The 27577-nt window shown below is 42.1% G+C and overlaps 1 protein-coding gene across 4 annotated transcripts in view; it reads left to right on the forward strand.

The window, feature by feature from the left end:
• The window catches only part of LARP4B (La ribonucleoprotein 4B), a 94459-nt gene that overhangs the window by 14900 nt on the left and 51982 nt on the right, over positions 1 to 27577 (forward strand). For 3 of the 4 annotated variants that reach the window (XM_077897373.1, XM_077897371.1, XM_077897372.1), the window contains exons 2-3: positions 12699 to 12833; positions 13443 to 13502. In XM_077897373.1, coding sequence (XP_077753499.1) covers positions 12753 to 12833; positions 13443 to 13502 — 141 coding nt within the window. In that variant the 5' untranslated portion in view covers positions 12699 to 12752. Of the gene's footprint in view, positions 1 to 12698; positions 12834 to 13442; positions 13503 to 24193; positions 25787 to 27577 lie in introns of those variants that run through there. The other variant, XM_077897370.1, reaches the window with a different exon arrangement.

Here is a 27577-nt window from a genome sequence, read left to right on the forward strand (position 1 = left end):
AGTTGAAAAGCTGTAGTTATGTGACAGTAAATTGGGAAGGGTAATAAAATGCTTTTGGCAGTTGTCAAAGAAACGGAAAATGCACAAGAAGATTGGGGTGAATGGAGACTTTTCCTTTGCAAAGGGTTGAAGCAACGTCCTATCCAGAGTCCTATCTAGAGTCCTATCTAGATTTTGTTTTTTGAAGAGGACTTCGGGTCTCTTAAAAGACTTTTTTGTGGTGTTGATTCTGACATTTCCTAGGTGCAGGTATTTAACGATACTACATTTGGCTGTCTGCATTTTTTGAGTTCAAATGTAAATGAGAGAAGGTGAAGATTTTTTGGGAGAACGTGGATCATCTCAAGAATATGATCCCATGTTCAAAATGAAGTTAACAAAACTGCGTCATAAAGCAAGGGAGAGCTACATATATGCAATTCCCTAGGATAAAAATAAATTCTGATAGAGATTGAATGAGGAAGTTCTGCTCTTTGTCCATGAGGTGAAAAATACAGATGAAATGCCAGCAGTAAGCTGTTTTTTCTTTTCTGGACTCTAGGCTTGGCTTGCTATCAGGAGGTTGTGTGTGGCTAAGGGAAGAAATGGCGAAAGTAGAGGTGCACACTGACCCGAAAGTGCCTGTGCAGCAGATGAACCGATGATGCAGGAGTAGGGGCCCTGAATAGGACCAGAGCAGTGTCATGGGCTGGCAGCCTGGTCTGCTACTGTGGCAGCTCTGGCTGGCCAGGCCTTGTGGTTTTGCAACGTGGGAAATAGTTCTTAATGGGAAAATGGAAGTCAGAATGCGTTCTAAAACAGGCTGAACTCAGGACAATTAGCTTTTCAACTGTGGAATTGAACATCTTTGTGAAAAAAATCTCTTCCTGTATTTTACTCCTTCCATTTTAGGTTACAGGAAGTAGAATGGCTGCATTGTGTCCTTGGAGGCAGCAGGTTTGATACAGCACTTCTGATGGTGTTTTGGCAGGTGTGTGGATTAGCTGAGCTTGCACCCTATATAGGGTAGGCCTAATGTGGTTTGCTGCCCTTTCCATCTCCTCTTAGGTGAAAAGGTGTGTGTCTGCTTTAGGAGATGCTCTTCTACTGGAGAAGGAATGACTCATGGTCAGCGGAAGACATTCTAGTTTGAGGGCAGAAAGGTCCCATCTCTAAGGATATGACCACCTACCTCAGCTTTGCACCCTCTTTTACAAAGTAACCAATACAAAGTAAGAGATAGGATTTTTCATCTCCATATTGTTTGACTTATTTCAAATGATATTTTATTTAGGCTTCCTTATAACCAAATATTGGACTCCTTGCTTGGAGTTTGTCAAAAATACTTAACAACCAGAGGGTTAATGAGATAACCTAAACTCTCTTTTTGTTCTGTATTGTATTTTAACAAGAATTCTAGGTAAAATGATCTTTTCAAATAATTGACCTCTCCACGATAACATTGCCATTCCCCTCCCCTCCCCTCCCCTCCCCTCCCCTCCCCTCCCCTTCCCTTCGGTAAGAGGGAGAGGCAGAGGGAGAGGGAAAGAATGAATCTTAAGCTGACTCCACGCCCAGCACGAATCCCAGGGCTCAATGTCCCAACCCCGAGATCATGATCTGAGCTGAAATCAAGTGTCAACACAACCATCTGAGCCACCCAGGCGCCCTGCCACGAACCACTTTATTCATAAAGCTGGAAGGGACCTTTCTCATAGTGTGTGTGGAATTATGAAATAAATTCTAAAAAGCAAGTAGTGGGAAAATTTTTAGGTGTAACTTTTGGGGTTTATTTCTCACATAGATACTTTTCCAGTCCTATATGGCTGAGAAATAAGTGTCTTGTGTCTGATTTTATGCCTTCTCTAGGAGCAGAATCAGGTTGAACTGTAAAAAATAAGTTACTTTTTCCTACAGCTGTATCTTTTAGTAGAAGCACAGGTGTACACATGTAAAAGGAAGTTTAAAAAATTAATCTGAAGATGCCTTTGGTGGCTCAGCGGTTGAGCGTCTGCCTTTGGCTTAGGGTGTGATCCCGGAGTCCTGGGATTGAGTCCTGCATTGGGCTCTCCTCGAGGAGCCTGCTTCTCCCTCTGCCTGTGTCTCTCATGAATAAATAAAATCTTTAAAAAAAATAAAAAAATTGATCTGGAGGCTTATTGGCAGCATCTGTTTAGGACTCTTTCCGTATTGGATGCCATTTCCAATGTGTAATTAAGCAGCTGCTAAGGTTGGGTTCCTTTCTTTCATTCATCTATGTCTTTGCCACAGTTACTGTGAGAAAGCTTGGTGATACTGAACTGGAAAAAACAAAGAGCCAGAGTAACTGCTGTCCTGGACACAGCTGTCTGTTGCTCTTTAGATGTCCCTACTCTTGAAGCCTGCAGACTCAGTTGAATATATGATTTTTGTAAGGTGCTGTGGAAGGTACATAGACTAATTTGCCATAAGACAGGAATGTGCATTTTAAATATTATAGAGCAATGCTGTCAGCTGCTCGGCCGTGAGATAAACAATATAATGCAACCTGTAGCACAGAGCAAGCGAATGGGAACTGTAATTCCTATTATGGTATTTAATTTTCTTATACCTCTATTTAGAGGTGTGCATATTGAGTTCTAAAGGAAAGTTACTAGTATTAACAAATGCCTTTCCAAATCCTACAATGCTATAATTGTGCTTTAATGATTTGATTTAGTTTCATTGACCTTTTCTGTTTTTTTCCAAAGAGTTTTATTTTCAGAGGTCTGGTAGGTAAACTGTCTTTCTACAAACTATGTTTAGACATTGAAAGTAACAAATTTTGGCTTTTCTAATTGATTCTCAAAGAGGATCATATAGTACTTAATTTGGGGCAGTCTCTGAAGTACTCAACCCACCCCCATTTTCCATATTTGGATAAAACTGTTTTTACTTGTTGAATATTCATTTACTGCTCTTTTGTAAAATAATCCTAGGAGTTACGTTTGAGTTGTCTTAGAACTTATGTCTGTATTGTCCAACTCCTTTGCTCAGGTTCTGTCCCTGAACTCCTTCCTCCCAACAGTAAAGTAGTGGAGTTAGAAGATGCCTTAGCAAACTTGACTCCTCCTTCATTTTGTGGTTGCAAATATTGGTATTTGCAATATTTGGTGGTATTGGGCAATACTGCAGCTAAACCACCTGTAAGTGAGTATTACTGACAGGACTCTCTGGGGGGTCAATTGTAACATATCATTGGTGGGATACATATTTCTGCTGTGTTCTATACATAAGGAGGTGAAACACATGGATTTCTTAAAGAGACTCAGGATAGTATGGTTGAGAAGCACAGATGTGGCCAGTGCCTGAGAAACAGAGAAGGCTTTGAGTCCATGGAGAAGGAGTGAGAGAGGAATGGGAAGGAAGCCGCCGAAGAAGGAGGAACATTTCAGGCAAGAAGAATAAAATGTGCAAAGACAGGGAAGTTTTGAGTGGCTGGGTGAACATAGAAGTGGTGACTTGTGACTTCAGAAGAATGTTTTTTGATTGAGAAAAGAGGTCTTCTATTTGGCCCTCATGTAATAGAATCTCATCTCATATGAAATGTTTACATTTCAAGGTCAACTCATAAAGCAAAAACTTACCTATACATTTGAAAATTCCCCAGGGAGGTGCAACATGTCATTTCTCAATGCGGCCAGTTTTTCTTTTGTATTGAGTCAGGTCACTGTTGTTGTATAAAAAGTTGAAGTATTTGGCTTATATTTAGGCACCATGTTGGTTTTTTAAAAAGCGCTTATTTTGGGCAGCCCAGGTGGCTCAGTGGTTTAGTGCCGCCTTCAGCCCAGGGCCTGATCCCGGAGATCCGGGATCGAGTCCCATGTCAGGCTCCCCGCATGGAGACTTGCTTCTTCCTCTGCCTGTGTCTCTGCCTCTCTCTCTCTCTTTCTCTTGTGAATAAATAAATAAAATATTTAAAATAAAAAGTGCTTATTTTAAAATGCTAAAAATCAGAATCTCTGCACTGATGCCTATGAATTATCAGCATAGAAGAGAAGGAATGAAGACCAGCTCAGGAAACTGCAGGTACTTTAGTGGTCGTGTCCTAATGGGCATACTCAGGCGTGGATTGATAGGGTGAGCAGCCTGCACTGAGCGGCCTGCACAACATAGAGTTGAAGAGCAGAAATTATTAGGTGCATGTATGAATTAACTCAGAGGATTTACCTGGCTTTGCGACCTTGACTGAGCTATCTCAACTCATTTTCCCAGTCTGCTGAGTGGGCAGGAGACAGCAGTAAGAATTGAAGTTGATTCAGTGACAAGTAAAGCACTTAGAGTAATCATTGCATAACAGAGGTCCAAATGCTAATTCTCTCTCTTTTTGCATTTCTGGTACACAGACACATCATCTGTGTTTACACACCACCCTTTTGTAAGCAGGAAAAAAAATTCATGTTTAAAAGAATGATAACTTTATTTTGATGGTTTTAGAAATTATCAAATTCTCAAACTGATTCTATCATTGTTATTTGCTAATCTACTGAAGTACACCAAACACGAGTATGAAAATAAGGATTTTAACCTCTAATAGTTTACTTTTTGAGTTATTTCCACATTTTGGCTGTTGTGTTGCTATGAATACTCATGTACCCAGTTTTGGTGATGATACATGCTTTGTGTCCCCTGGGGTATGTACCTAGGTATGGGATGGCTGGGTCATATGATAACTTTGTGTTCAATATCTGCAACTGTTTATTAAGTGCCCATGCCATTTTACATTCCCACCAGCAGTGTATTCAGATTCCAGTTCTTTACATCCTTGCCAACACTTGTTATTTGTCTTTTTGATTATATCCATTCCAGTGAGTTTGAAGTGGTATTTCGTGTTTTGATTTGCATTTCCCTAATGACTAATGATGTTGAACATCTTTTCATGTGCTTATCGGCCATTTATATGTCTTCTTTGGGAAAATGTCAATTCATACTCTGCTGGGGTTTTTGTTTGTTTCTTGTGGGTTTTTTTGTTTCGTTTTTTTGTTTTTACTTATTTGCCCCTTACAATTGAGTTTTAGGAACACACTCCTCTGTTTCTTTCTCTGTACATATACACTGACCCTTATGAGGTATATAATTTGCAAATATTTTCTTCCATTTCACTTTGTTGGTGGTGTGCTTTGAAGCCCAAAAGTTTTTAATTTTTATGAAAACCAATTTATTTGTTCTTCTGTTGCTTGTGCTTTTGGTGTCCTAAGAAGACATTGCCTCATCCAGGCTCATGAAGATTTACTCCTGTGTTTTCTTCCGAGTTTTGTAATTCTAGCTCTTACATTTAGGTGTTGTTTGTTGGGGTTTTTTTAGTTTATTTTATTTTTTAGTAATCTCTATATCCGATGTGGGCTTGAACTCACAACCCTGAGATCAAGAGTTGCATGCTCCACAAACTAAACCAACCAGGTGCCCCTTATTTAGGTGTTTGATCCATTTTGATTAATTTATATAGAGTGAGTGTTGTAGAGGTCCACCTTCATTCTTTTGCATGTAGATATCCAGTTGTCCCAGCACCATTTGTTGAAAAGAGTTCTTTCCCCATTGAATGGTCTTGGCACCCATTTGAAAATGAACTGACCATAAATGTGAGGGTTTATTTCTGGACTCTTGAATTCTGTCTACGATCTGTATGTCTCCCCTTGTGCCAGTACTACACTATCTTAATTGGTATAGTTGTGTACTAAGTTTTGAAATTAGGAAGTGTGAGTCTTCCAACTTTGTTCTTTGCAAGATTGTTTGGCTATTCTGGGTCCCTTGCATTTCCATAGGAATTTTAGGATCAGCTCATCAATTTCTGCAAAAAAGGCAGGTGGGATTGCATTGACTGTAGATGTGCGGAGTATTGCCATCCTGACTACTTTGTCTTCCCATCCATGAGCATAGGATGTCTCTTCTCCGGGAACATTGAGGATCTGTACATCAGGACTCGTTTTGTCTTATATTGGTGGTTCTCAAACATTGTGATCTTGGGACCTCTTTACACTTTTAAACATTATTGAAGATTTTTTTTTTAAGCTCTTATTTATCCACGAGAGACAGAGAGACAGAGAGAGAGAGGCAGGGACACAGGCAGAGGGAGAAGCAGGTTCCATGCGGGGGGAGCCTGACGTGGGACTCGATCCCGGGACTCCAGGATCAGGCCTTGGCCTGAAGGCGGCACTAAACCACTGAGCCACCTGGGCTGCCCTGAAGATCTTTAAGAACTTTTGTTTATAGGGCTTATTGTGTTTTTGTATAAAAATTAAGACAAATTTAAAAAGATATTTTTTGACAGTAATCACAAAGCCATTACACGTAATGTAAATAACATTGGTTATGAAAAGGTAACAATCTTCCAAAACAAAAAAATAATTTAATGAGAATGATCTTGTTTTATATTTTTATAAATCTTTTCAATATTTAATAGACTCTCAGGGGGATTCTTCTGTTTCTGCATTTGATCTGTTAGTGATATGTTATTTTGGTTGAAGGATGAGAAGGAAATCTGACCTTACACAAAATACATAGTTTGAAAAGTGAGGAGTGTTTTAATAGTCTTTTTTTTTAATAAATTTATTTTTTATTGGTGTTCAATTTGCCAACATATAGAATAACACCCAGTGCTCATCCCATCAAGTGCCCCCCCTCAGTGCCCGTCACCCAGTCACCCCCAGCCACCGCCCACCTCCCTTTCTACCACCCCTAGTTCATTTCCCAGAGTTAGGAGTCTCTCATGTTCTGTCTCCCTTTCTGATATTTCCCACTCATTTTTTCTCCTTTCCCCTTTATTCCCTTTCACTATTTTTTATATTTCCCAAATGAATGAGACCATATTAATGTTTGTCCTTCTCCGATTGACTTATTTCACTCAGCATAATACCCTCCAGTTCCATCGATGTCGAAGCAAATGGTGGGTATTTGTCGTTTCTAATGGCTGAGGAATATTCCATTGTATACATGGACCACATCTTCTTTATCCATCCATCTGTTGATGGACACCGAGGCTCCTTCCACAGTTTGGCTATTGTGGACATTGCTGCTATAAACATCGGGGTGCAGGTGTCCCGGTGTTTCACTGCATCTGTATCTTTGGGTCAATCCCCAGCAGTGCAATTGCTGGGTCGTAGGGCAGGTCTATTTTTAACTCTTTGAGGACCCTCCACACAGTTTTCCAGAGTGGCTGTACCAGTTCACATTCCCACCCACAGTGCAGGAGGGTTCCCCTTTCTCCGCATCCTCTCCAACGTTTGTGGTTTCCTGCCTTGTTAATTTTCCCCATTCTCACCAGTGTGAGGTGGGATCTCATTGTGGTTTTGATTTGTATCTCCCTGATGGCCAGTGATGCGGAGCATTTTCTCATGTACTTGTTGGCCACGTCTATGTCTTTCTCTGGGAGATTTCTCTTCATGTCTTTTGCCTATTTCATGATTGGATTGTTTGTTTCTTTGCTGTTGAGTTTAAGAAGTTCTTTATAGATCTTGGATACTAGTGTTTTATCTGATACGTCATTTGCAAATATCCTCTCCCATTCTGTAGGTTGTCTTTTAGTTTTGTTGTTGATAGTCTTTTTTTTATAACCTTGGCTGTTCTTTCTAACTGCACCAGAACTCCACAGCAGTTTACCAGGAGAGAGTGTGAGTGCAAAGGAAACAGCATCTTGGCATTGTTGTGACAGTTGGTGTGACTGGTGGGCCTGGGGAGGTCTCTGGGACCCATGACAGGCTCAGGCCAGTGTTTGAGACCCTCTCTCATAAAGAACAAAACTGAGTTGTGCATTTTACAAGAAAATGTTAATGTTTGCAGCCAATTGGTGGTTTTATTAATCTCTATTGACAACCCACTGGGAAGGGACTTGGATGCTTTTCCTGCTGGATCAATACTTTATGCTTTCTGTAGGAAGGACTGGGTGCTTGATTGGTAAACGTGGTAAAGGTGGAACCAGCAAGCCAGAGGAGTAACTGAGAGTTGAGAAATGAAACAAAATACAGTACTGGTATTTTAACACTAAGTCACACATATTAGTTAATCTGGTGTATTTACTTGTAAATATTCACAAAATTATGTGAATTTTTAGAACATAGCTGTAATTATACTGTCCACAGTCTTCTATCCTGCTTTTTTTTAACTTAATGTAATCTCTCAATATTTTATATAGGTGTGATATATTGCATTAGTTTCTGCTTTTCTATAATATTTTTTTTTTACTAAAACTGCTATGAACATTAGTTTACATATTTTTATATGTAGCACAGATTTTAAGTAACAGTGTGTGAAGTTTTAGATGGATACTAGTACATATCCTAGTCAGATTTTTCTTATTTATTTATTCATGAGAGACAGAGGCAGAGACACAGGGAGAAGCAGGCTCCCTGTGGGGAGCCCTATGCGGAACTTGATCCCAGGACCTCAGGTCATGACCTGAGCCCAAGGCAGATGCTCAACCACTGAGCCACCCGGTGCTCCAGATTTTTCTATTTACTTTTTATTGGAGCCACCCGGTGCTCCAGATTTTTCTATTTACTTTTTATTGTGGGAAGTTTTAACTACGGAGATAGGGTGAGTAGTAGAGCAGTCCTCTGTGTGCCCATCATGTAGTCTTACCACCAGCTACTTGCTGCATTCTTGTATTTTTGTTTTTTCCTTTAAATTTTCCAAAAAAAATTGTGAGCATATTTTAAGGCAAATTCCTGGTATATAATGTCATCCATAGTCTTTAGTTTATATATCTCCCAGATAAGACCTTTAAACAGACACAGCACCTGGATTGTGCCCAGTGGAATTAATAATCATTCCATAATATCCTTTATTACCTAGGCAGTCAAATTTTTCCTGTCAAAAATGTCATTCTAAAGTTAATTTATTTCAATCCAGATACACTTCTCACGTTACGTAAGGTTATTTTGGTTAAAGCTTTTGTATTTTGTAGCAATAAAAAAATCTCTCCCATTTTTCCATGTCTTAGGTTTGCTGCAGAAATGAGGTCATCTGTCTTCTAGAATGCCCCACATTTTGGTTTTAGCTAATGGCTTTGTGTCAGTGTGATTTAACATATATTGCTCCAGAATTTCCTTTAAATTGTGAGTCCGATCTAGAGGTTTGATTAACTACAGGTTCTTTTTTTTTTTGGCAAGAATGCTTAATAAACGGTGCTCTTTCCTCACATCAAGAAGAATGTAGCACCTAGTTGTTCCACATTAGTGATGGGATTGAAAGTCACCTTAATGTCCATCTGATCTGACCATTATGAAGCTTTCCATCAACTCTCCACCGGGCTTTAGGAGACATCTATGGTTATTGTTACTTCATTAGATGTTGCAAACAGTTTCATTTTCTAATTTGATTGCTCACTGTTTTTATTCATTGTGGCTCCTGTACAGAGAGAGCAGTTTGCTCTCACTAGCACCTGGTCATGCTGCAGTAGTCATCCAGGAGGGGCAGGCTGGTGACGGTTTGTCTTTAGAAGTCTTCAGAAAAGTGAGTTGATATCCCAACAACCTCCAAAAGTAACCAGCGTAGTGGTGGCGTTCTAAACTGTTGTGGATTCTAAGGTGGGTGTTACCCGCTTGCTCTGCATGCTCTGCCTGTTGTCCACCTGTAGCTGGGAGAGCCCTTGCCTTCCTTTCCTGTTGGTTCTGTGCTGCGACCTTGAGCGTGCTCACTGGCTTCCTTGCTTTCCTAGTGCAGTGCCCCAGGTTCGTGTGACAGAAGCATTAACCAGCACTCTTGGAACGTGCACAGAAAAGATGAGGGAAGACTGAGGAGTTGTCCCAGTTAGAGGGGACTAAGGAGAAGTGAACCTGAATGTCATGGGGCCTTCCGAGATGGGATGTTTCATTATGAAGCAAACAAACATTTCTGGTATACAGGAAAAGGATTCTTTATGAACAGATCTGAGAGAACTATACTCTCCCAAGTATTTAATAAGATTGATTAAACTTTACATGTACCTTTGACAGGTGAAATTAAAAATGTCTGGCCCTATATAGAGACCACAGGACAGGAGGCAGGGCCCTTTGACTGCATCTTTTTGCCTTTTCACATCCAGAGATGAAATCAAATAGGGGAAATAAGTCCTTTTGTTCAGCTCAGGAAGGCTTTGTGAGGGCTGCCTCTGACACTATCAGGTTTTCAAACTACTACTAGGTCTTATGCTGCAAATGCTTTGTTTTGGTGGTAAGTTCCCACCCCCACCCCCCTTGCGTATTCCTCTTTAAAACCTAGAGACCTGCTCTTCTGCGATTCCTGGAAGCAGTAGTTTAAATGGTTTAAGTCTCAGTGTAGGTTTGGTCTTTTGACCTAGTAATAAAAAGGTGGTTTTGTTATTTATTGAACTATTGTCACTGTTGCATCATCGTACTCTGTTTTATTTTAGATTCAGACATTTGATAAAGTCTGATTTAATACTTTGTACCTTTCGTGCTGCTTAAACAAGGTGGAGATCAGTAAGCCCTCTTTCCAGCTGTAGGACTTTTGAAAAACAGTGCATGTTAGGTCAGTAATTAAGAGAGAGAGTGGCGTGACGTCAAGATGACTTGTTTGTGGATAAGAGGCCTGCTGTGTCTGTTGTGCTAGGACACTGCCATGCTACCTTTTTAACCTTTTGTCAGGGAACATTTAAAGCATGCAGAAGTAGAGTGGATCAGATTGTTAACCCCCATACCCCTCTTCCAAGGGGAACAAATAGGAACTCCCACATCTCTGCCACATGTATTATTTTGAGGAAAATTCTAACCACCGTGTTATTGCGCCTGTAAATAAGTATGCAACTTTGTAAGATTAGGCCTCTTTTTTTAAAGATGACCACAGCATCATTTTTATTAAAATATGCCATCACTGTGACTTCCCTGATTGTTGTTTGTTTGAATTGAATAAAGCCATACAACCAAATAAAGCAGTGGTTTGGCCAGTATGTGTTGAGGAAGCCAGCCTGCTTGTCTGGATCCTCCTGTACCTGGTACTCCTCAGTGCTCCTGTTTGCTGTAAGTTTGTAATAAGACCACATCCTGGGTGTGTGGATATTTTTTTTTTTTTTTTTTTTATTCATGAGAGACACAGGCAGAGGGAGAAGCAGGCTCCCTGTGGAGAGGCCAGTGCAGGACTCGATCCCAGGGCCCCGGGGTCACGCCCTGAGCCAAAGGCAGATGCTCAACCCCTGAGCCACCCGGGCGTCCCCCAGGTGTGTGGATATTATTTGTTTGTTTTGAAAGACAACTTCCTGGCATTGCTGCTCGTTCTCTCAGGAGGCACAGAATCTCTGACTGAAAAAATACACGTAGTAGTTGTAATAAAAGAAATTCGTAGTTGAATTTTTCCCCATTTTGGCTATCTTACCTAGTTTTTAACCAAACATTTTTTTCTTTGAGAATCTTAACAAATCTAGAAGTGCATAGTGGTAAAACTGTAAGCCCTTTTGTGACTTGTCGGTTTGGTTACCATCCCACGACTTCATTTCCTGGATTTGGTATTTGGGGAGAGTCAATGTTTGCCTCTATGATAGTTTCACATATTGCAAACTCTTACAGTTTAACACCTATCATTCATTCTGTATTTTGGAAGACGTTGACCTCTGTGAAACTGATTGGTTTCAAGTGTTTTTTCTTTTTAAGCAGTTTATATTGCCAAACCTGTCTAATAGCACAGAAGTGATCTTGTGCTTTTGTGGCTGATGATATAGTGGACCGTTCGATGAGATTGCTTTTGACCATCAGATTATTTCATTACAAGGGTTTTGGGAATTTATTATAAGCAGGTTATTGAATGTAGGGAGCACCATTATAAAAACTAAACACCTGCATGGTTACCTCATGAGACAGAAATAGCTAGCTTTTAAATCTCCATATCTGGCAAGAGGATGCTCTGTTTTCAGAAGAGCCTGAAAGGTACCTGGATTAAATCCAGTCCTGGTGGTGGTGTGGGGTGGTGTGGCTTGCTGCAGAAAGAGGGTACACCAGAGTTGGCCCTGGGTATCTGGGAACCCTGGTTCTCATGCTGATGGTACAAAATCATGAGTATTCAGTCTCTTGTGAACCAGAATTACTACTCTGTTTGGGAAAATCAAATGAGCTATCTTGTTTGAAATTTAGTTTCCTGACTGTTGAGCTGAGCCAGTACTTTGGAAAGCCTGCTTTGCAGCACCACTCCTACTGTCTTCAAGTGGTTTTTGGTTTGTGTGGGTCAGGATTTTGAAGGGACTCCTTTTTAACTAATTACTATTTATTTCTCTTGACAACTGTTGTCCTGGAACGACAGTCAAAATGATATATGTAAATTTGGGATTCATAAAATACAAATTGGAGTTCTATTAGTTTTGTTACTTTCTGTTTAAAAAGATGGTTTTCTGGCCATGAGTGGGTTTGTATGTTTTAGCACACAATTTCTAGTCTTACGATATTCTTGGGTTAATATAAAGGTGTAAATTATGGGCAGATTTCTTTAAACTACTTAGACTGCAGGGATGCCTGGGCAGCTCGGTCGTTTGGGCAGCTAGCTCTTGATCTCAGCTGGGCTCTTGATCTCAGGGCTATGAGTTCAAGCCCTGTGTTGGGCTCCATGCTGGGCCTGGAGCCTCAATTAAAAATAAGTAAGTAAGTAAATAAACTACTTAGATTCCGGAGGAGCAACAAATGTCCTGGAAAACTTGAAGATTTGAAGACCTCCTAGTATTAATTTGAAGAATCTGTTGTATTCTGTACTATAAGCTACTGATGGGTTGTTTTGTTGTTTTACAGCACCCTACAGTTGCCATTCAGCTTCTCCCAGTGCGGCCACAGAGTAAACAGCTCATGACTTCTGATCAGGACACTAAGGTCGTGGCTGAACCGCAGGGCCAGCGAGTCCAGGAAGGGAAAGACAGCGCTCATCTGGTGAGTAGGGGGCGAGGCCAGAGCTGGTCTGGGGCCTCACTCTGCTCTTCTTCTGATCACAGATGTTATGTTGGATTTTATAAGTACCATCAGAGTAGTAACTCTGGCATATCTTAAACCTAAATACAGGTGTTCTAGTCTGAGTAAGTTTATGGATAGCTTAGTAGTAGAGGAAGCTATCAGGACAAGGTGAGACAAAACAAATGCTTAAAACTCTTGGGAGTTTAAACCCTCTAGAAAAATGACAGTGATTTATAAATACTGTAATAACATTACACATGTTCTAATGGTATGTATTTAAAAGAATTGATTAATATTGTAATATAAATTTTTATTTTGACTGCTTTTAAGATTTTATCCTGTCAAGCAAAGCAGATTTTTCTTAATTTTCCCCATGGAAATTACAAGGAATTTTGCCTATGGTGGTCAGTCAGAATTTTAAAATATTTTAAGTTTCAAAGCTCCTATATCTTTCTGCATATCTCACTGAATTTCTTTGTTATGTAAAAATGTTTTTTCTCAATAGGTTTTGTTTTTGCTAAATTACTGTAGCTTGAAAATACTGCTTACATTGTAATGAGGGTGCGTTTGATGTTTTCAATTTTACAGATGAATGGTCCCATATCTCAAACCACTTCTCAGACAAGCTCCATCCCAGCTTTGAGTCAGGTAATTTAGTTCAGTTGAGGCTCACAAATACTGCCTCAGGAACAAATATTTATTGTAACAAAATTAGAAAATTGTTGATGTTTCCCAACAAAGGGGTGGGGGTTGGGGGAGACCCACATGGGTTCTAAGTGTTCAGTACTGTATGTCCTCCTCTGACTTCTCTACGTGTGCTGTGTATATAGTTGTGCTTGTATAGTTCTGCAGACGTTGTGTACCATGCGTTCATTGAATGTCAGATACTCATCACAGTGTTTGTAATAGTTCACTGATAATCTGTAGAATGTATATGATTAGCTCTACATCTTGAAAGCCTATATTCTTTAAAGTACACAGGTTATACTAACCTTTTACTAAGAAAATTGGTTTAACATAGTTAGCTGTGGTTAGTGAAAATAAACAAATGGAGATCCATTGGTTTTGAACTCTTTCTTTACCTTATGTGTACACGCTCATGTTGGGTGTGTTTGGAGCCACTCCAAACTTAGTTTGGCAGCCTTCTAAGTGATTATAGACCTGGCACGATTTAGAAAATAAAAGAAAAACTTTTAAAGTCATCTTATAAAATTATAGAAAACTTTGCCCAAATTGTAAGTAGTTCATGTAGAAATTGAACCAGGGATTGGATTGCTGATCTACTTTTAATATAGTAGAATTTTTTAAATAAGGTAGAATTTTCTTGGTAGAAAGATCCCCTCCAAAATATTGTTATTATTATTATAATATATGTAGGGCTTTTTGGTATACTGCATTTTACATTGATTTTTAAATGAATTTTGTAATATTTTAAGCAGTTTAAGATCCAAATATAAGACCTGTAGTAATCTAAGAGGAAAATTATACAGAAATCATTAAAAAAAAATTTTTTTTAAGGACCAATTTTCTTCTTCCCTATGGTTGATTTGCAGTCCAACATAATATTCAGACATCTCTTTAAAACAAGGCTAGAAACTGAATTTTTGATTCTTTGGCATTTTTTTTGCCTGTTTTATTACTTTATTTGCAAGTATTGAGATAAGACCTAACTAGAAAGAATTGAAACACTTGATCCAGAATTCAGTATTTTATTTCTGTACAGAAATAAATTGCACCTAGTACTGCTTACACACATGCTTTCTTTGTCATTTTTAAGAGTTAGTGTCCTATAATAGACCTGATGTGGCAAGTTCTTGTTCTGGCCTTGATACCCAACATGCCTGGTGTCCCTTGGGCAATCCCATCTCTGACATGAGGCTTTTGTAAAATGTGGATATGCGGGCAGCCCCAGTGGCTCAGCGGTTTAGCGCCGCCTGCAGCCCAGGGTGTGATCCTGGAGACCCGGGATCGAGTCCCACGTCAGGCTCGCTGCATGGAGCCTTCTCCCTCTGCCTGTGTCTCTGCCCCTCTCTCTCTGTCTCTCATGAATAAATAAATAAACTCTTTTTAAAAATGTGGATATGCTGTTTAACAGTGGTAAACACCAGTGGGTGTTGCACACTTAGGTTTTCATAGGATCATTAAATACTAGAGCTAGAAGATGCCCTGAGAGACATCTGGGCTTACAGTGTGTGTCCTTTAATAAAGCTTTATTTACAACAAATGAGCATCTTTACAGAAAATAAAAGGATACACACATTTTATGCTATTGTAATATATATATACACACACATACGTATATATGTGTATATGTGTATAGATGCATACATATATATGCGTATATGTGCATATATATGTATATGTATGTGTATATATATGTATATGTTGACCTCATTTTTTCCTACATAGCATGATTTCATCTGTGTGCCTCCTTGTCCTTGCCATTAGGGTATTTTCTTCGTGTTGCTCTGCCATTGTTTTTCAGCCATTTGGTTTGGGGGCTTTTATATTGTTTATTTCTTTCTTGCCTTTAAAAACGGCATTGCTCTGAACATCTTTCTAGCTGGCATCATTTATGGTGCGCCTGAGTGTGTGGGTGTGGTCGTTGGTTTAGCGGCTGCAGGTGTTTTGATGGCTGAGTGAGCGTGTCTAGCAGGCTGATTCAGGAAGCAGTCTCGAAGGTTCAGTCTTTCCCCCAAGCTGGATATGGTGTGAGAAGGAGAATTGCCATAGTGATGCCAAAATAAATGTCTGAATAATTCAGGAACAGCTCTGCATTTATCCAGTGGTAATATTAATCATATTCATTATATAGCTCTCCCACTCTTTTTTTTTTTTTTTTTTAATTTTTTTTTTTTTTTATTTATGATAGTCACAGAGAGAGAGAGAGACAGAGACACAGGCAGAGGGAGAAGCAGGCTCCATGCACCGGGAGCCCGATGTGGGATTCGATCCCGGGTCTCCAGGATCGCGCCCTGGGCCAAAGGCAGGCGCCAAACCGCTGCGCCACCCAGGGATCCCTAGCTCTCCCACTCTAAACCTTACTGTGTAGTAACTCTTTATAACCCTAGCCAATCAGTGAGCATCAAAAAATTAATCTTTAGCTAGAGGAAGCTGAGACCCAGAAAGGCTTAAGTAATTTTCCCAAGATTACTTAACTGCAGAGTGATAGAACCATGATTTGAACCCAGGCAACCTGACTTCAGAGTTCAAACTCAAGATGAGATACTTCCTCTTTGGCATCTGTTACTTCATTTAAAAAAAGAAACAAGTAGGAAATATACCCCAAACCAAAAACTTAGAATTTTCTCTGAGTGGATGAAATTATTTTGGAATAAAGCTGGAGGATTTTAGGTGGGGAATAGTGTGACTTATATTTTAGAAAGATTATTTTGGCTTTATTATGTTTTTATATATGATGGATTATAGTGAGCAAAGAAAGCAAATAACAAGGAATGAAGGTTAGAAGTTATGATGGTGGATCAGCCTAGGAATGAATAATTTGAAAATTATTTTGAAGGTGGGTTTAACCATACCAAGTTGTGGATTGGATGTGTAGGTTGGGATGAAGGAAAGATAAATCAGGGATAGTTGAGCACCTTGAGGGATGGTGGTTTCATTTATTTTGAGATGGAAAAAACTGGAGAAGCAAAGATTTGTGGAGGGGAAATCCACCTGGTAGAAATTCAAGCAAGCAATGAAGTGGGCCAGTGGGGCCAGTTAGACCTCAGTGGAAAGGTTGGAGCCTGAAAGGTTTGAAGTTTGAAGTAAACAGATGTTTTATTACTTACTATTTTATAAATTTGTTATATAGAAAAGACTATTGAAACTATTGTAAATATGGATTAGGGGTATATAATTGAAAAGTGACCGAGTTAGTACTTGGAATAAAATCAACTCTAATCCTTTTTTTTCCTTTATAACTTTTTGCCTGTTTTAACAGATTTCATGTCCTGCATTGTTGGCTCTAACTTTTCTCTTCATTGATTCATCCTTTTTTAATCACCTGTTTCACTTCTTACATATTTGATTAAAATTTATTTTAAGAAATTACGTTCTATGTTATTTTTAAAAAGTGTTTCAAATGTCTTTGTTTTCTCTTAGAAGTTTTAAGATCCATAAGGGCAGGAAGCTTGTAATGTACTTCTTTGATAACTTCTCTGCACAGCATACTTTACTTAAATTGAAAAATTTCATAAATATTACCATGGCATAATTGATAGTTTAGTCATTCTAAAAACTTACCGTTTTTTTTTTTAATTTTATATATTTATTCATGAGAGACAGAGAGAGGCAGAGACACAGGCAGAGGGAGAAGCAGGCTTCATGCAGGGAGCCTGATGTGGGACTCGATTCCAGGACCCCGGGGTCACGCCTTGGGCCAAAGGCAGACACTCAACTGCTGAGGCACCCAGGTGTCCTTAAAAACTTATCTTTATATCATATATTTGTGATATGTCATGTTTATATCATATCTATATCTATCTGGTTACCATAGGAATTACATATAACATCCAAAAGTTATAACTGCCTAATTTAAATTGATCCTACTTAAAGTAGCATGTGAAAACTATACTCCTGTAAAATTCTCCCCCTACTTTATGTTACTGGTATCACAAGTTATATCTTTATTACTGTATGCCCAATGATAGAGATGTATAATTATTTTTATGCATTTGCCATTTAAATCTTGTAGGAAATAAAGTAGAGCAGTGAATCAAAATTAAATTAATACCAGCTTTTTTTTTTTTTTTTTTTTTAATTTCATGATAGAGAGAGAGGCGCAGAGACACAGGCAGAGGGAGAAGCAGGCTTCATACCAGGAGCCAGATGCGGGACTCCATCCCGAGACCCCAGGATCACACCCTGGGCCAAATGCAGGCGCTAAACCACTGAGCCACCCAGGGATCCCCTAATACCAGCTTTTGTAATTGTCCATGTATTCCTTTACAGAGAGCTTTATGTCTTCGTACAGCTTTGAGTTACTGGTCATGTTTTTTTCATTTTAGCCTGAAGAACTCCTTTAGCCTTTCTTCCAGGGCAGACCTGGTGTTAACAGACAAATTCACCATTTGTTTATCTGAGAATGTCTTAGTTTTTTCAGTTTTGAAGGACAGGTTTGCTGGATAAGGAGTTTTTAGTGGACAGTTGTTTCAGCCCCCATCTTCTTAGCCTGTGAGGTTTCTGATGACAAACTGGCTGATACTCTTACCGAAGGCCTCTTGTACTTGACAAGTAGCTTTTCCTTGTTGCTTTCAAGATTCTCTTTTTTCTTTTTATTGTTCAGAGTCCTTTAATAATACCAAAATGAAAATATTGTTTTTTTTTGACAGTTTGATTGTAATGTGTTTTGGTGTGCGTCTCTGTGTTTATCCTACTTTAAGTTTGTTGAGGTTGTGGATTTGTAAATCCATGAAATATCATCAAAATTGGGGAGTTTTTGGACACTGTTTCTACAGATATGCTCCCTTGCCTTTCCTCTCTTGCTGGGACTCACATGATATGAGTGTTGGTCCATAGGGGACATAGATGATGTTCCAGAAGTCCAGTAGGCTCCACTCACTTTTGTCTTGTTTTTTTTTTTTCTTTAACTGCTTTAGATAATTTAATTTGTCTCCTGTATAAATTTGCTGATTCTTCTGCCTAGCCAAGTCTACTACAAGCCAACCCCACTAGTGAATTTTTCAGTTCAGTAACTGTACTGGTGAACCTGAGAATATTTGTTTGGTTCTCTCTCTTTTTAAATATTTGATATATTTATTTGAGAGTGATCGAGAGACACATGATTGGGGAGAGGGGCAGACGGAGAAGCAGAACCCCTGCTAAGCAGGGATCCCGACACAGGCCTCAGTCCCAGGACCCCGGGATCACAACCTGAGCCGAAGGCAAGAACCTTAACTGCCTAAGCTACCCAGTCACCCTGTTTGGTTCTCTTTATAAATACCCATCTTTGTGTTGGTATTCTCATTTTGTCCACATATCATTTTACTGATTATTTTTAGTTCCTTATCCATGTCTTTGTTTCGCTTTTGAGCATATTTAAGAATGTTTTAAAGTCTTTGGAATAAGTCCAATGTCTGAGCTTTCTCAGGGATAGTGAATTTTGTTCCTCTGAATGAGTGAGCTTTGTATGCTTTGTGATTTGTTGTTGTTACTGAGAACTGGGTATTTGGTTTTGTTTATAATGTGTATAATGTATTGTTTCAAGACTTTTCCAGATTATTTTTGTAAAGGCTGTTCCTTGTTATATGTGTTCACTGAGGAGTCTGCTCCTTTAGCTTGTGTTCAGCTAAAATTTTGACAGAGGTCTCTGTTAAATGTCATGAACTGAAACGGCCAGACCAGACCCCTCTTCCATGAAGAAAGGAGGAAAGAGAATACAATAACCTTCCCAGTCTTCATAGACTGGCTTTGTTTTGAGACAGCCCCTTATTAATTAGCTCCACTTGCTTTTAGAGACTAGGGAATCAACCCAAGGTGAAAGCCTGAGCTCTTTGCAGGACTGTTGTGAGCATCTGTCTCGCTGGGACGTTGCTTTCAGAATTTCCCACACACATGGCTGCTTATGACTGCCCTGACTTCCCAGAGAGTTTCACTCAAGCCTTTATGGGCTTCAGATGGTTCTTTTGTGTCTCCACCAGTAACCTGCTACCCTAGGTGGGTGTCGGTTGGGAGCCACCGTATAGCTTTTGTGAGCATTGTCTGCTACTTTCCCCATTTGTGTTCGGAGTTATGTGAGACCAAGTGAGTTAGTCCTTCAGGAAGCCTCCAGCTAAGATAGCACAGATGGACACATGCCCATGTAGATCAGGTTTGCAGACTTCCAGGAGGGGAGACCAAGACCACACCATGCCACAGAAATGCCCACATATGGAGGAGAGCTTTTCCTTGGTTTGCGTAGTTGCTATTAATAAACCTGTGATGGTTTTTCAGAGTACTGCAGAATTGGTTTAGAAGCTTTTGGTTATGGGAACCCCTGGGTGGCTCAGTGGGTTAGCACCTGCCTTCGGCCTGGGGCGTGACCCCGGGGTCCCGAGATCGAATCCCACATTGGGCTCCCTGCTTGGAGTCTGCTTCTCCCTCTGCCAGTGTCTCTGCCCCTCTCTCTCTCTCTCTCTCTCTCTGTCTCTCATGAATAAATAAATAAAATCTTTAAAAAAAAAAAAAGAAACTTTTGGTTGTTTTCTTGATGTTTCTATAGGGGATGGAAGCTTAGAGCTTCTTAGTTCACCATTTTGCCTGATGTTTTGTAACCTTTTACATGGGAACTTCTTCTAGGTTGTTATTAAGTTGTTTTTCTAATAATAGAGAACTACTGATAAACTTTTAATGCATGTAATTTTACACAGACATAAAACTTCATTGCCCAAACCAATAAAATGCAGATTAATGACATTCATTTAGACTAGCAAGTGATGTTTTGCTAGAACTAAAGCTACATCACCAGGTACTCGTGGTACTAGTTACCTAGGGTTTCTTTGAGTTTTCCACAGCCTGAGCTCCTGAACACCACATGAACAACTCTCCCACAACTTTTGCCTGTTTGTTTCTCTGGCTTATGTGGTGTCACTTAGTCCTCACTAGGCAGGATTGAATTTGGGGCATTTTATTTATTTTATTTTTTTGTTTTTTTAAAGATTTTATTTATTCATGTGAGACACACAGAGCAGTAGAGACACAGGCAGAGGGAGAAGCAGGCTTCATGCAGGGAGCCCGATGCGGGACTCGATCCTGGGTCTCCAGGATCAGGCCCTGGGCCAGAGGTGGTGCTAAACTGCTGAGCCACCCAGGCTGCCCAAATTTGGGGCATTTTAAATCAAACTTTTTTTCTCGGAGCAGGTCAATTTAAGTATTGTCACGTGGTGCTACCGTGCTCCTAAAGCTATATACAAACATTGGCAAATGTTTAAGATTTTGTGTTTGCATCTTTTTCAATTAAATTTATTTGAGAGAGAGTGTCCACGAGCATGGGGAGGAGCAGAGGAATAAGGAGAAGCTGACTGTGTCCTGAACATAGAGCCCAACAGAGGATCTTGAGATCATGATCTGAACTGAAATCAAAAGTTGGATGCTTTACTGACTGAGCCACCCATGCGTCCCTGTGTTTGCATCTTTTAATCTTTTAGGGTACCTGCAGATTCCCAAGGCACCACAGACCCCAGTTTGAGGTAGCTGATGGTACAGAAACTAAGACTTGCTGTTAGAATGCTTTTCTAAGAGATGTAGAGTGACCAGCGTGTGGTGCTGGGAGACAGTGGTTTTGCACAGTTGGGAGGGATGGCCTTACAAAGGACGGTAAGAGTGGGAAAGCACAGCTAGGAGACCTGACAGATGGTTTGAGCAAATACAGGCTGTGCTCTGGTTGTTTGGTTGGGTCCTTTGGATGAAATAGAGAAGGTAAGGAGGATGGCATCACAGAGTAAGAGGTGATTCTAAAGGTGGGCCGGGACCAGAGTGCGAGGGCCACAGTGGTGTTAAGGTTCTGTTCTGAGTATTTTACTCAGTGTTTTCATGACGACTCTTAAAAGTAGGTGCTACTGTTGGCCCCATTTCACAAATGAGGAAAGACACACAGAGGTGAGATGATCTGCCAAAACTTATTCACTTAGTGCACACAAGCTGAGCCTCACACCTGAACAGGTAACCTGGACCAAGAAGGACTTGGGAGCTTTCGAGATACTTCCTGTTACTGGCCTGGTGGGTGTCGATTTTCTTCTTTTCTCTTTTTCTCTTGCTCTTTCCTTTGTCTTAGTGAGAATTTTAATTATTTATTTTTAAGATTTTATTTTTTCATGAGAGACATAGGCAGAGGGAGAAGCAGCCTCCATGCAGGGAGCACGATGTGGGACTTGATCCCGGGACTCCAAGATCACACCCTGGGCCGAAGGCAGGCGCTAAACATCTGAGCCACCCAGACATCCCTTAATGAGAATTTTTAGACATCTGTGCAGGTTAGAACATAAAGTAAAACCCTGCATGCCCCCTGTGAACTCAGAGTTCCCCCTCCCCCCCAATTTTGCTACTTTTATTTTATCTCTTCCTTCCCTCTACACACACACATTTAGAAAAATGATACGTATGTATTTACTTCCTTACTTGCCTGGTGTTTTAGAGCAAATCCCAGATGATGGGCCATTCACCATAAACATTCCAGTGTGCATCCCTAATGAACACCATTCCAACTTCATGCCTCGCAATGATTTCTGTACACCCGCAGACTTCCTTTTCGGGGCAGAAAATGAGTTACAACTATGACTGCCTATGTATTCTAGGTTTTGTTTTTGCCTTTTTTTTTTTTTTTTTTTTTAAGATTATTTGATAGTGCAAGCAAGGGGAGTGAGTGGCAAAGGGAGAAGCAGTCTCCCTGCTTACCCCCTCCCCTGCCCCCACGTGCGGGGCTCCACCCCAGGACCCCCGGTATCATGACGTGAGCCACCCAGGCAGCCCTGCCTGTACATTCTGAAGAGCATGTTAATTGTTTCTCCTTGGGAAATCTACACGCTCACTTCTTTGATTGCCCGCATCCGTGGTAGGTTATTTAGAGAATGCTGAAACACTGGAAGAAGCAAGAGTCTGAAATATCTTGTTCTGGTTGGGATAACAATTGTAGGGATTTTTAAAATTGAGTTTATGAGAGTAGGAAAAATCACATAAAAATTATTTATTGTTCTTATGAGTCTTTGGATTCCACGTGCCGTTTGGTTTTTAGTGCGTGGAGAAGGATGGCTGTTTGGCAGGGCCTGTCATCGTAGTTTGGATTTTGGGTTGAGTGGCAGGGACATGTGACTGCATGCAAGGGGTTATTTTTGGTATCTGGGTGTCGGCTGCTCGTCAGAAATCCTAACAAGTTAGCGTGAGCTGCACTTGTGGAGACTCCGAGAACGCCAGGCATGGTTCTGTGAGTTTTTGAACTTTGGAACATGGGTTGTTGCTTCAGCAAAGAATTAAGTAGTGACTGTGACAGTGAAAAAGCTGGTCTGTTGCAGCAATCTACGGAGCAGCCGGAGCCGGAGAACAAGATAAGTAAAGCTTTGTCTTCATTACTTGATGCCCTTGAAGGTGAGGAGCTTCACGGTGTCAGACATGGAGGCAGCAGGGCAGCTGCCGGAGCTCATCTGTGGACGACAGCTTTCATGGGGCCAGGGTGCCAGCAGGGTCGGGGGCTGAGGCATTCGTCGCACTCGGTCTCCTCTCCAGCATGCCCATTCCTAATGAGGTGTGAGCGTTTACAGGAGAGCGCGGAGAATTCCGAAGGCGTTGCTCTTGCCCGGGGTTGTGACAGCGTCTCGGTCACGCACTGTGTGAGCTCCGTCTGTAAGCCGGGTCTCTCGGAAGATGGTCATTCCAGACGTGACGCGTCTCTCTCCTGTGTTCTGGGGCCTCGTGGCCGGGATGTGCGGGAAGCAGCCCTTGTGCCGAGCCACCTCGGCCAGCCCCCGGCCACCGGGGCTAGGTCTGTAGCGGTGGATGTGGAGATGAGCAGCGATGTGAGCTCCTCGGGTACACCTGGGAGGGGGGCGAAGGCCGAAAACCCTGTGTGTGTGGATCACGAAGCTCGGAGGCATGAGAGAGCGCGCGAGTTGTACAGTATTTGTGTCATAGACCCTGACTGCCTGGACGTAGCTGATGAGCTGGGTGCCCCCGAGTGTGAAGCAGCTGCAGTAGAAGACAGTTGGTCAGCTGTCACCTCTGAGGCAGTTCGCAGAGGGGCCTGGCCGCCCTTGAGGGCCGCACAGGGGCTGGGACAATTAGACGCTCGGCGGGAAGAGCTGTCCCCATGGGGCGTGCCCAGGGCAAGCAAAGTGACGGCAGTGTTTAAGGAAAACACTACGCCAAACGCTACGCCGGGTTTTGAACTAATGACTATGTCTTTAAGGGCACACACTTACGCCGGGTTCTCTAAGGATCACACTGAAAGCGGTGCGTTATGTGACGTGGGCGTACTCCCCAAGAGGGGTGGTAGCGCAGACCGTGCGCAGGGCGCCCCCGAGGAGTGTGAGAGCTGTCGTGCGGGCCAGGTAAGTCTGATGGCTGGCGCACATGTCCATTTACTTACCGTCCTTTCAGAAGTTGAGAGACGCGGCGAGCCCGGGGCTGTGGCAGCCAGTGTAGGCCGGAGTGTGAGCTCGGAGAAGGAAGGCGAGGATAATTCTGTCCGGCCCCTGAGCTGCCATGGTAGCAGACCAGAAAGTAGACTCCTTCCCCAGGCTCTAGAAGGGATTCATTTAAGTCCAGAAAGCCGTGTCGCTTCCCTGAGCTTTGGCAGCGAGCGTCTCCCCATTCACACCGGTTGCCAAGAAGCAGCCCCTAAGAGACCTGGTGATCCTGGACCGGAGCACCTCCTGGGGCCCGCGATGGGCGAGGGGCAGCAGCAGGGCGGCTGCAGCCCGAAACCCGGAGGCATCCAGCCTGCGAACAAAGATGGTTCATCTTATCAAGATAAGGAGAAAATGAGCATTTTTGAGGAAGAGAGTCATGGACAGAGGGCTTCTGAATGGAGATCTTCACATCAGGTAGACCTGTGTGCAGACGGCGGGGCCGGCATGGCCCACGCACACATCTGTGATTTGATTGGTACACCGTGCAAGACACACTCGGAGGGAGCGTGCCAAAGAAAGGGCGCCCCGGAACTCAGAAGCTCACAGGAGGTGCTCCCGGATGACAAGACTCTTGATGGCTCCCAGTGTCCTAAGAGTAACTTCATCTCCTCTGCATTTGCTTTCACCTTCGCTGAAGAAGAAAGTGAAACTAGCCTGAGTTTTAACCCAGAAGATGGAATGTCTGTGAAGAGTATAGAGAGTGACCGGCGAAGCTTAGAAAGTGCTGGAAAAGAGTCACTGAAAGGCAGTCCCAGAGAGACCAAGAAGAAGGACGGAGGAAGCGTGAAGTCAGACTCTGAAACCCCCGTCAAGCGGGAAACCAATACGGCACCATGTGGGGCAGTGCCCAGTCTGGCTGTACGGATGCGCAGGAGGCCCGAGAGGGCAGAGCAGCCCGGCTGCAGAAGCCGTCCCACGGAGGAGAACCATGAGCCCCGCCCAGTGAAGGATGATGGACACGAGGATGTGGATCTTGCCCCACCTCCAAACCAGAGTTCAGGTTCAGGTGAGTGGAGGTCACAGGTACAAGAGAAGGACTCTCTTAACAGCGATGAAAATGCAGGGCTGGGGCCGCTTTCCTCAGGGTCAGCTGAGCAAAGTTCTGATGCCTTAGACGGTGGCACGTCGGGGGCGAGCCAGCCAGCACCAGCAGGTAAGGGAGGGGACAGAGACAACATCGATGTGTGTGGGATGAGCACACACGCACACCGTGTCAGCCAGAGACGTGCCGTGCCCGTGCTTAATGGACCTGCGGTACATGGTGCTGTGGATTCCATGGAAAGTCCACGGGTGACTCTCAGGGAATTGGAATTAGGTGAGACTCTTGAGGGCTGTTCGTGTGTGGCCAGTGTTGAGGCTGCCCCAGCGGACAGATATACAGCCCCTTGTCACGAGGGCCTGCAGGTCATTCCTGTCATCCCAGGTGAGGCTGCAGAGATCGCGGTACCACCCTGCGGGGACCACGTCTTACCACTCACAGAAGATGCTGTAAATATTCCTGAAAGCCCTGCAAGAGGGGATTGGCAGAGCTTCCCAGAGGAATTGTACTCCCAGTTTGTGAATGAACTTGCCTGTTACCCACTGGGAGGGTTTGTGAGTCAGCCGTTTTCTGAAGGACTGGCCGAGGGCTGCAGTGGGTACCAGGAGGTCTGTCCTTGGGCACAGACGGGTGGCAGAGAAGCCCTCGAAGAGGAACAGGTACCTAATGAGTGTCTGCACAGGAGGCCACCAGACCTAGAAGTCGCCTTGTACTGGATGGAGACGCCCCCATATCAGTTCCTGGTGGCTGAGGATGCTGTTATTTGGGGATGGCAAAATAGAGGTGGACAGTTAGTAAGTATGATTTATCAGTCTTTATTACTGTGCTGTGAAAGGCGGGTGTTTCACTCTGATTGCTTTTAACTGCCATGAAGTTTTATTCTAAGTAATGGGCAGTCATTTGAATGTTTACGTGAGGCTGTGAGTCACAGCATTAGCTTAACCGTTTCCAAGCTGGAGACCGTGACTCCGTTTGCTGTTTGGTATGTTTAGGCCAGAGCTGGTGTGCCAGCTCTGGTTAGCACTGCACCCAGCACTGCCGGCCCTCAGACGCAGCTTGGTGCAGGCCTCTTCTGTGTGCACTCTCGAAGGCTGCCCTGCCCGGACCGTGTCCTTCCTAATGACCCCCTTGTTGGAACAGAACAGGCATTTGTCCATTGAATTTTAAAGTCACTTCTCAAAAGTCCACATGTGGACAGTATAGATAGAAAACTCAGAATCTGTGCTTTCTGCTACAAGTTTGCCGCTTTTACCTGGCTCTGAAGTCTGCCTCCTGGCAGTCCAAGCACCTGCAGAGCTTTCCAACCATGGTGCTCCGGCCCTGCTCATTTGAAAGAAGCTTCACAGATGCTGCTGCAGTGGGCAGCTAATTTGAGCATCTTTCTAGCTAGTCTGTGATAAACACCAACGCTCAACAAACATGAAGTTAGTCTTGCTCTGAAAGTAGTCCTTTTCACTGTATAATTGAAAGGCATACTTCTAACAGCAGAATCTCATTGACTCAACCAGTAGTTTATGTATTTTTAAATTCTGTTCATTTAAACTAGAAGCAAAAAAACAGTTCACCCATTTTCCCAGCTCTTGCTCCCACCTCTGGCAACTACTGATTTTGTCTATGAGCTTGGTTTATTTGTTTTTAGAATCCACATAGAAGTGAGATCATATGGTATTTGTCTGATTATTTCTCTTACAAAATACCCTCTAGTTCCCTCTGCATCATTGCAAATGGCAAGATTTCATTCTTTTTTATGGCTAAGTAATATTCCATTGTACATATATATACCACGTCTTCTTTATTCATTCATCTTTCAGTGGACACTTAGGTTGTTTCCCTATCTTGGCTATTATAAATGTAAATAATGCTGCATTGAACATGGGGTACAGACACTTTTTTCAAGTTAGTATTTTTGCTTTCTTTCGGTAAATATCCAGAAGTGGGATTGCTGGATCATAGGAGTTTCTATTTTCAGTTTTTTGAGGAACCCCCATACTCTTTGCCAGAGTGGCTGTACCAGTTTGCATTCCCACCAACAGTATAAGAGAGTGCCCCTTTCTCCACGTCCTCGCCAACATTTGTTATTTCTTTTCTTTTTTATAATTTTTTAATTTTTAAAAATTTTGAGAGGAGAGAGAGCGTGTGTGTGTGTGCTCATACACATGAGAAGAGGGGTATGGCACAGGCAGAGGGAGAGGGAGAAGCAGACTCCCCGCTGAGTAGGGGAGTCCAATACGGGCTCAGTCCCAGGACCCTGGGATCATGACCCGAGCCAAAGGCAGACGCTTCACTGACAGAGCCACTCAGGAGCCCTGATGATAGTCTATTATTAGTGATTTTTGTAGACAAGAAAAACGACTGATGGTAGTAAGGAGATAGATGTGGTTCAAATGTTAGTCCCAATTACATGAACATAAGTGTAAATGTAACCCTGTAACTTAGGGAAATGTACATTTAACCTCCTTTCTGTTCCCACAGTTGGGATTTTTGCTAAAAAGAGTTACATTGAAGTTAATAGCTTTTGTTTCTTAAGTAGTGGTGGAGGCAAAAACTCTAGAAAATTAGGCCTTGAAGTACATAAGCAAGGTGTG

Source organism: Canis aureus, chromosome 5 (assembly GCF_053574225.1).
Source record: "Canis aureus isolate CA01 chromosome 5, VMU_Caureus_v.1.0, whole genome shotgun sequence".
NCBI lineage: Eukaryota > Metazoa > Chordata > Mammalia > Carnivora > Canidae > Canis > Canis aureus.